The sequence below is a fragment of the Liolophura sinensis genome, chromosome 1 (genome assembly GCF_032854445.1).
Source record: "Liolophura sinensis isolate JHLJ2023 chromosome 1, CUHK_Ljap_v2, whole genome shotgun sequence".
Classification (NCBI taxonomy): Eukaryota; Metazoa; Mollusca; class Polyplacophora; order Chitonida; family Chitonidae; genus Liolophura; species Liolophura sinensis.
Window position 1 is genome coordinate 9,957,960 of NC_088295.1, and position 9,965 is coordinate 9,967,924.

The 9,965-nt window shown below is 42.3% G+C and overlaps 2 protein-coding genes across 2 annotated transcripts; both read right to left on the bottom strand.

The window, feature by feature from the left end:
• Positions 1–615: 615 nt before the first annotated feature.
• Positions 616–2,943, bottom strand: LOC135462221 (actin, cytoplasmic type 5-like). Its single transcript, XM_064739634.1, has 2 exons — positions 2,695–2,943; positions 616–1,782 (listed from the first exon to the last, which is right to left on the bottom strand). The coding sequence occupies exons 1-2, from the start codon at positions 2,818–2,820 to the stop codon at positions 778–780; spliced, it is 1,131 nt and encodes a 376-aa protein (XP_064595704.1). The 5' UTR covers positions 2,821–2,943; the 3' UTR covers positions 616–777.
• Positions 2,944–4,710: 1,767 nt separating this feature from the next.
• Positions 4,711–7,478, bottom strand: LOC135462220 (uncharacterized). The gene has a single exon (XM_064739633.1). It carries the CDS (start codon positions 7,241–7,243, stop codon positions 4,907–4,909), a length of 2,337 nt encoding a protein of 778 aa, XP_064595703.1. The 5' UTR covers positions 7,244–7,478; the 3' UTR covers positions 4,711–4,906.
• Positions 7,479–9,965: the final 2,487 nt, after the last annotated feature.

Consider the following 9,965-nt stretch of genomic DNA (forward strand, 5'->3'; position numbering starts at 1 on the left):
TGTGTTGAGTCATACCTAAGACTTTAAAAGAGGAAGTTGCAACTTCCTCGCCTGGCGTTCAGCATGAAGGGAATAGTGCAACAACTGGTTGACCTGTATCAGTGTAATGGCTCAGGCGGGGCGGCTTACTTGTCTGCATTAAGTTGTCTCAGTGAAGCAGCACTAGATAAAAGAGTGGTGGAAATCTGTCCTGCAACAAAGAGGCATGCACTCTAAAGATTCTTTCATCATCATATGACTGACAAATTGTTAAGTATGGCGTTAAACCCCAAGCACTCACTCACTCACTCAAATGCATTTGATGGGGCATATGTTGTGTTCACCTCAAGTCTTTATATTTTTTTTTTTTGAAGTCTGGATTTCATTGGGATGTAGCTCAGCAAGTAAGGCACACAAGATGCAAGCTCAATCCTGCGCTTCGACAGCGATGGTCAGTGGCGATTATATGGCCATATGCAGATGTTCTAATTTGACTTGCACAGTGTTTGCCGAAGGTCGGCGGTAGTTTCCTCCGCTGTTCGTGTAAAAATTTTGTGTATGGTGTTTAACATTAACAATCAATCAATCTAAATCACTAACTATCTGTTGAACAAACTGGACAGAAAAACAGCATATAAAAAAAAAAAACAACCTTTACTGGGCAAGGATTGGCAGTTACATGCAGTACCGACTCACTGCAGTAAAATGATATAGACTTGTCAAGGTGGAATCCACATAAGAGGTATTAGAAACAACAGGCGGTTCTTTGAATGTTTGATTCAGAAAAAAAGGGCAGTGTTAGAAGCACTTGCGATGCACAATGCTTGGTCCACACTCATCATACTCGGGCTTACTGATCCACATTTGCTGGAATGTGGACAGAGAGGCCAGGATGGAGCCACCAATCCAAACAGAGTACTTCCTCTCCGGGGGAGCAATGATTTTAATCTTCATGGTAGCTGGGGCTAAGGCTGTGATCTCCTTCTGCATGCGGTCAGCAATGCCAGGGTACATACTGGTTCCACCTGAGAGCACAGTGTTGCCATACAAATCCTTCCTGATATCCACATCACACTTCATGATGGAGTTGTACGTGGTCTCATGGATACCTGCAGATTCCATACCCAAGAAGGAAGGCTGGAACATGGCCTCTGGACACCTGAATCTCTCATTACCGATAGTGATCACCTGACCGTCGGGCAGCTCATAGCTCTTCTCCAGAGATGAGGAGGCCGCAGCTGTGGCCATCTCTTGCTCAAAGTCAAGTGCCACGTAACACAGCTTCTCCTTGATGTCACGTACAATCTCTCTCTCAGCAGTCGTGGTGAAGGAGTAGCCGCGTTCTGTCAGGATCTTCATCAGGTAGTCAGTAAGATCCCGCCCTGCCAGATCCAGCCTGATTATGGCATGGGGAAGGGCATACCCCTCATAAATGGGCACAGTGTGGCTCACTCCATCACCTGAATCCATGACGATCCCAGTGGTGCGGCCAGACGCATACAGTGACAATACGGCCTGGATGCCCACATACATAGCAGGCGAGTTGAAGGTTTCAAACATTATTTGGGTCATTTTTTCTCTGTTAGCCTTAGGGTTGAGAGGGGCCTCAGTTAGAAGGGCTGGGTGCTCCTCAGGGGCCACACGGAGCTCATTGTAGAAGGTGTGATGCCAGATCTTCTCCATGTCATCCCAGTTGGTGACAATGCCATGTTCTATGGGATACTTAAGGGTTAAGATGCCCCTCTTACACTGGGCTTCATCTCCCACGTAGCTATCCTTCTGTCCCATTCCCACCATCACACCCTACAAAAAAACAAGGACAGACAAATCACCTCGTCAACTGACATTACCCCTTGTCAAAGTTAGCATTAAGCCTGGTTGGTTACGAGGTGATTTTGTTTGTATTTTCTCATTGTCACATTGTTTATACGATGGTATTTTATTTGTTCATATGCGGCGTAGGATTTTTATTTATTTATTTGATTAGTGTTTTACGCCGTACTCAAAAATATTTCACTTATACGACGGCAGCCAGCATTATGGTGGGTGGAAACCGGGCAGAGCCCAGGAAAAACCCACGACCATCTGCAGGTTGCTGGCAGACCTTCCCACATACGGCCGGAGAGGAAGTCAGCATGAGCTGGACTTGAACTCACAGTGACCGTATTAGTGAGAGACTCCTGGGTCATTAAGCTGCGCTAGCGCACTAACAAACTGAGCCACAGAGGCCCCTAGAACAATCGAATATTGTTAGAACAATGCAGCTGCAACAGTTATGGGTTATTACAACCATCCTGCCATGAGTGATTTGTAGGCCTACTTGCAGTATTTCGAAATTTTTAAACTCAATTTGATTGAAAAATTAACAAAGGCCTACATGAAATGTATGCTGTTTTCGAAATTAATCTGCGAGGTCACAACTTGAATCTGTACACGAACTTTTGTTAACATCGGACAATATCTGAAGTGGCTATTGCCCAACAGCGTGAAAACGGGAAGGACAGGCTCGTATATCCAAATTAAAATTCATAGCATTTCATAGAATATTGTATAAAACTTTTACTAAAAGGCATAAATAAATAAATGGCGACACAAGTAGCTATGCTTTAATAGATTTTGGCTGATGTTCGAACATAAATATGATGTGGCTTCGTTCTGTAACTAAATTCATCCTTACAGCTCGAGAGAAAAAAAATAAAGGTTGTGGAAATTTACCTGATGGCGCGGTCTTCCAACGATGGAGGGAAAGACCGCCCGGGGTGCGTCGTCTCCAGCAAAACCTGCTTTACACATCCCAGACCCATTGTCAATAACAAGAGCTGTAACATCTTCATCAGCCATGGTTAAGTTTTAGTTTTAGAGGTGAAAGACTGTGATGGAATGACAATTTTCACAGAAGTACTTAGCGTTGCCGTCCGGTACAATGGCGGGTCATCAACTGATCACCCCACGTGGTTTCGAATCTTTCGTGTACCAAGTTCCAAGAAATCTCAGCTTTTGCGCACGTCCATGCCCAAATTTGGCCACGGCTCACTCCATATTTGGACCTAAAATTTGCTGCGCGGAAACTTAGTGGCGTCATGGGATGAAACGTTTGATGCCGTGACGAAATGTGACGAATGAGCCACGTCAGCTGATGGATCCGCCCACAAACTCAGAGTACGACGTTACACATAGTCGTTCTTACTGAGGTCAGATCAAATCGCCGCTCAACAACTACTGGCATGTCGATGAGGTCAGCTCCACGTACCTCTACACCTTGTCTAAAACTTCGGGGTACCGTAAAGTGTCAGCCAGTAAAGGTGTAGTAAAGGAGATTCGTGGAGCTACGCTGACGTTAACCCTGTATTGGCTTTTTTTTTTTTTTTACTTTTTCCTTTTTTTGCTTTTTTTTTTCTTTTTTGCTGTTTCTTTCTTTTACTTTATTTCGTGTAGGGCAAACTATGAATTTGTATAATTAGTAGGCTATTAAATGCTAATGTGTAGACCTACACGAGCATTTGCATGTAGGCAAAGATTTCATCGCCCTCATCGGCGTCGACAACGATTCAGGCAGTCGTTCGTTGGAGACCACACTTTCTTCCACCGATATGCGCATGTCTGTTCGGCACTTGTGGGAAAGTTAGCAGCTTACCACAGGTCGGTGGTTTACGCCAGGGGGTGCACTCGACCTGAATTTTTGAAGAAATCTCGCCTTGGAGAAAATATGCTTGGCGAGGGAATGCTATATGCTTCACAGTGCCTTAGCACACACCGTCTTCCATATCATACGTGCGATGCTACACTGACAAGCTTTGAGTCTCACGAAAGTTGGAAACGCTTGATAACACTGGGAGTCACTTCTTGATAACACTGGGAGTCACTTCTAACACTGGGAGTCACTTCTGATCCGCTCATGCACTTGGTCCTGCGCGAGAGAAATCTTCGCAAAACAGGTCCGTTGTAAATAAATGTGTGTGAAGATGAGGGATGCAAGGCATTGAAATCTCAGTTAATTATCATGTTAACTGCTTTGTTTAAAGTGGTCTGTCAGTGAGAAGGGACTCCATATATACGACGAAGTCAGCAGTGTTATCTATATACGTTCTTGTAACAGCTGTCCGCTGTTGCTCACACTTGGTGCCACTGTCAAACTTTCCTGACTCTTTTCAAAGAGTTAAACAAGATTACACTTAGCTCTGAATCACTAAATGGGGTTCATGCAGACCGAGCAGGTCAGTAAACTATACAATCATACAGGAACAAACTATTTCGAATTGTGTCTAAATGTAACCAAGTATGTAGAACGCTCGATTGGCATAGTTTGGATCTATATAATTACATGTGTAAATGAATTTCCAAATTCTTGGTGAGAGGGTATAAGCTAGTGCCTTTAACCATTTTGGTTATGCAGGGTCCATCGGCTTGAACGACCCGGCGCCGAAAGCGTCGTACAACACATACTGTATACACCGGTGTGTACAACACATACTGTATACACCGGTGTATATATATATATATATATATATATATACACCGGTGTATACAGTATGTGTTGTACGACGCTTTCGGCGCCGGGTCGTTCAAGCCTATATATATATATATATATATCGAATGTCATGGGATTGTGGCCATGCATATAGACCCAAAAGACACGAGCTGTGAATAATAATAATTAATTCCCTTTTATAGGATTGTAAAATATAGCATAAATATAATGACATTCACCAACCATTACAAAGAGTACACATTTATTATATACAATGAACCAAAATACATTATAACAAGATTAGGAGGAATCTTTAATATAGATGCCATCTATATATTAAATAAGTAAAACAAAAATACCAACTCAAAGAACTTATTTAACTAATTATATAGTTTGACCGCTTTCGTAGTTTTTGAGAGCTTATAAAAATTCAGTAAGGAATCCATATAAGGTAGATTGTTAAACTTCTTGAACATTCTTGCCAAGAACAGCATATGTGCTTTTCGTGCTTAACGTAGTTTTACCAGTAGAACTGGATACCGTACCACGTGACTTGCCAAGCGATACCGCGCGGTATTCACAATGGAATTTCTCTTTTAGCAATTTTAGCACCTTTTTGGTGCAAACAAACGCCACACAAATGAACATTCCTTGTAGAGTATTGAGAATCACAAACAAATACCAAAGTGCTTGGACATCTGTAAAGGCTGCCAGGAAGCCAAATGCCCAGGCTACTCCCATCAAAAAACATAATTTAACATACAGAAAAAATCTCCGCTTTTCAGAGTTCTTATGAGCTATGCTTGTTGACTTGTCCACTTCAATGATACTTCGTATTGTCAAGATGAAGAAAATGATGTTTGAGAAAACTACTATGGCAACTGGTCCAGCAAAGAACATGATTAAGCCGGCTCGGCTAGCAATCCAACAAATGCCTTGGCCATACAAGGGTCTCAGGAAAAAGTCGGGTTCGGTGAAATTGTCCACTATCACAGCCACTGAGACAATCACTATAGGAGTAAGCCATCCATACGCTTGGTAGAACCAAAAGGCACTGGACTTGCCGTTCTGAGGAGAATGAAGTGATTTGCGACTGAACGTGTACCATATGTCAAAAGCCATCACTTGCATCCAGCAAAATGCAGCCTGAAATCCACAGTGCATCATAATAGCTATAGCCACACACGCCTCCTTGGACACCTCCTCTAAAGACGGCGCCACCAAGAACAGTAACTCTGCCAGAAACAAAGAGGCCACCAAGCACATTAAGTTCTTGCCAGGAACATTCCTCAAAGTAGGTAAGAGTGCATAAACCAGCATCTGAACAGCCAGGGCAATGAGAGATAATAGCACACCGACAAGGGATAAATAAACTTGAGTCTCGCTGAAATTAAAGGCTATTTTAGTCCCGTTCACGAGCTTATGTTCGGTGTAGTTTTGTGTAAATTCTGCACAAACAAAAGCGTATCCTCCTGACAGACGAAACTCAGCTGGCTGGTAACGCTTCTGATGGGAGCTGATAAAAATAGTTCCGTTTACATCTAGCTGATACTCCGTCTGATTCAGTCTGACCCAAGGACAGTCCAGAGAGACCCCGTTATCGACGTTATCACCTAATTCATCACCTGTTTGGGGCCTGCAGTCTGACCAGTTCTCTTCTCCGGAAATCGGGCACCATATTGCCCTGCACGCTCTGATAAAGGGATCGTATACCCTGTTTGTTGGACATCTCAAATTCCGTGTTATATTGCGAGTCGATATTTGAATACCTCTCATCCCAACCCGGGTAGACTTTGTCCGACTGTTTTTATTCATATCCAACAATATTTTAAAAGAATAAGGCAGTTTTCTTTTCTTAGCGTGACACAAAGAATCGTGATGTCCCACATCTTGTTTTGTGCAATAAACCTCATCTAAGGATACATTGTTACATACGGCACAATAAATATTTTTGTAGGTATTGGTGTCAGAGTACATGTACACAGCACTGCCGTTAACACACAATTCTCTTATGTTGACGTCCTGGAAATCAATTGGGCAGGTAGCGATACTTTTTCTACATGGTCTGTATGTATAATTGCTTTCCGGAGAACGATACTCCGTTTGGCATACCTGTGTTCTAACCTCAGAACTGCCCCGTTCATCCACCTCCTCGATTGTTGTGTTCTTGCAGCATGTTTCAACACTCCAGTAGAGATATTTGTCCTGTCCGTGGCAGATGGCGCAGTACAGATTCTTGTAATTATCAGCGCCCCTTTTGCCGACCACTGGAAGGTTCAGCAAGGTGTCATTCTCAAAGTTTTCCTCACAATGATTCCGTACAAACTCATCTGTCCAGCCCTCCGGGCATTTTGACACCAGGTATATGCCACCATATGGATCAACCTCTGGGACGTTTTTGCAGGAATAGTATTCTTGTGGTTTGGGAATCTGGAACTGATCCCCACATGTTTGGTTCCAAGCACAAGGATCGTGGACACTGTCCAGACAACAGTCTCCAAACCTTTCACAGGCCGTGTCGCAATGGCAGCTGAAGTTGAGGAGAAATCTACTGGCCGAGAGTTCGTTGTCGGGGGATGGTCTACCAGCACAATTGGTTTTCTTCCAACATTCCGCTGTCCATAGGTTCATCGGGAAGATTTCTGCAACCTGGGGCATGGTCAGGGACTCCCATGGCAGAAGAAGAAACACCAAGGAGCAGAGCTGAATGTTGCGGACCTGTTTGAAGAACATTGTTATCCGCACTGATCTTCTGACGTTCACATTTGGCCTTGCAGTTCCATGTGCTGACATCATATCGCCCCACTCACTGATCTGATAACACCCCAAGATGTGTGGGAGCCAATAACCAAGTCGGTTATGATGTGGATCTGGTTTGTTCAGACGTTGATCGGCTCCGCCCTACACTGTCAGCCCAATAGTTTATACACTTCGGCAAACACACAGCAAGAGCAGAAGCCCATGGTATCCCGGACGCGTGCAAAAGATCACACGCCCTAGCCGTGAACTTTTCATACACTTTTTCTTTGCTCTGATCTTACAAGCTGAAACGGAACGAAGGTTGCTAAGCGACTCGTCATGTGATGGAAGTTGTGCAGGACAAATCCCGTTTTGCATCTGGATTTATAGCTAAACAGACTCTGAGTATGGTGGGAAAATGACGAACAATGACGAGAGGAAATGACTAAACCTATACTAAAACTGCTAAAGCAAACATTTATCTTTTACAAGCATTAATTACCCCCTGTCAGACTATGATGCCTCTATTATGCCGCCATGAGTGTAGATAAGGGTTAGTTGGATAATTGTTTAATTTATGAATTGTTGCACTATAAAGGCAATCATTTACAAACTGTTGATTTCATTCCTAGGTATATTCATTTCATTGAAGATGTTAGGTATATGAACTTATCTTCTGAAGTTTGTCATAATCTGCATCTATGATAGATTACTTAAAATCATTTTGCCAAAAAAGCAAATAAATGTAACAAAGTACTATTTTTGATTCTGAAACTTACATTTTTTTCGTCGGATATCACTCTACCTTCAAACAAACTTCACAAGACTTTCAACTCTCATAATCAAGCAAAATGAGTACCGTAGTCAAGAGAAATCTGAGTTCATTTATCACATTTCTTCTTTCTTGAAATTCGATGTTTTAACTGATTAAAGTCTTCAGATGTATGCATAGCTGAAACATCGTATCTGTCTACCATCACGTACCCTGTGTATACGGCACAGAATAATCTACAGTATAATTTTACCTGTTTCTGTGTAACTCATATATTAAGTATACATGATTTAAAACTGCAAGATGGGTTAATAGACAGTGTAGCTGTATTCTAACATATTTCCTCACTTGATGCTGCCCTCAGTTTAATTATCATTTATGCGTGCAAAGGGTGTTTATATTCACCACATTTGTTAAAATTGTAAGTTTTCATATACATACACTTGTATCTGTGTGTTTCCTGCCCCTGGCATATGGTTTGTGTGAACGGAAGTACTTGTTTCAGGGCAAACATGTGCGGAAGTCTGATCCAGGAAGGAAGGATACAGCGGATGTCCGTTATAGTCTTAGTTAAACAATGGATGGGCCGATGACGCGACCGCAGGTTGTTGAGAAAATCATACTGGCTTTACAGCCAAAACCAGCTTCATCAACCTCACAGCTGTAAACTGAGATAATATTCATAAATCTTCACGCTGTACCTGGTCATGCTTAGGGCAGGTGTAATCGCGGTATGATTTTAGCTGCGTGGTTTCAGCTTTGGTATGACGCATTGCGTCTATTGTTTATTTGTTGTGACATGATGGTTCCATTTTCAATTTAAACCTGGTTGGCTTTAGTTGCACGAAGTCTCACAGCAGTTCAGCTTGCGTGCGGATAAACATAACGTGTGGTGCACAACCATACGTGTGGTGCACGAGTGTTTATATAATGTCACCCAGTATTAATGTAAATGCAAGAAGAGTGTGCTATCTGGCACCGCGGTGTTTAGCTGAAGTGTCAGATACAAGTGCTAATTTCTGCTTATTTGTAAATAATGTAGCCGTGACCTCAATCATCGGACTATGCGTACATGTGTGCTGATTTAGCTGCGTTTATCTAGCTTTTATATATTGTTGAACAAGGGACAAGATAAGTAGACACGTACATTTACAGACAGATATATAGCATTCATCAGATTTACACGATTTCAAAATTGTTTTCACATCATTAAATATGTATGATCAGAAGGTCGTATATACACAGTAATTGGCTTTTCTTTTAACGTTTGTGTGAAAACTCAGAATGAAATTTATTTAAATTATAATTTGACATTTGAAAAAAAAAATGATGAAAACGATTCTTTTGAGACGCCCAGAGATCAGAACTTGACATGAAGCCACAACGAACTTTATTATTTATTGAGTGCAAGTAAGTTAACCCCTTTGGTTCAGTGTCAGATTTTTTCAAGACCAATAGCTGGATCATTTCTCTCCTTAGTTGTCCATCATCAGTTATGCTAGTTTATGGAATAATTTAAAAACCCGTCATACGCCATAAGCGAAGGCTTATAATGCAGTTGGTTATGTAGTATGTTTTTTTGGAACGACCAGTGTTCATTAGGCCTATACTTAGGCCTACAGGTAAACGATGGACAAGTTGGAGAGCCAGTGGCGCCCATTGTGAATATTTTTTTAGTCAGGGTTAATTGCCCGTCGCGTCCTACATAACTAGGACGGTAAGTAAAATCCTGAGTGTTTTTTGCTGATGGCTTAATATTTATTTAATTTTTGCACGTCCCTTTTACTACTTCGTATAGCGTAAAGCTTGACCATCGTATTAAGTGACCGGGCCCCGATAGTACAGTTGGTAGAGCGTCCGCTTCGACAGCGGTAGATCCAGGGTCAATCCTGGGTCGAGTCACATCTAAGCCCTTAAAAGAGGAAGTTGTAACTTCCTCGCTTGGCGTTCAGCATTAAGGGGATAGTGCATCGACTGGTTGACCCATATCCCTATATATCGGGCGGG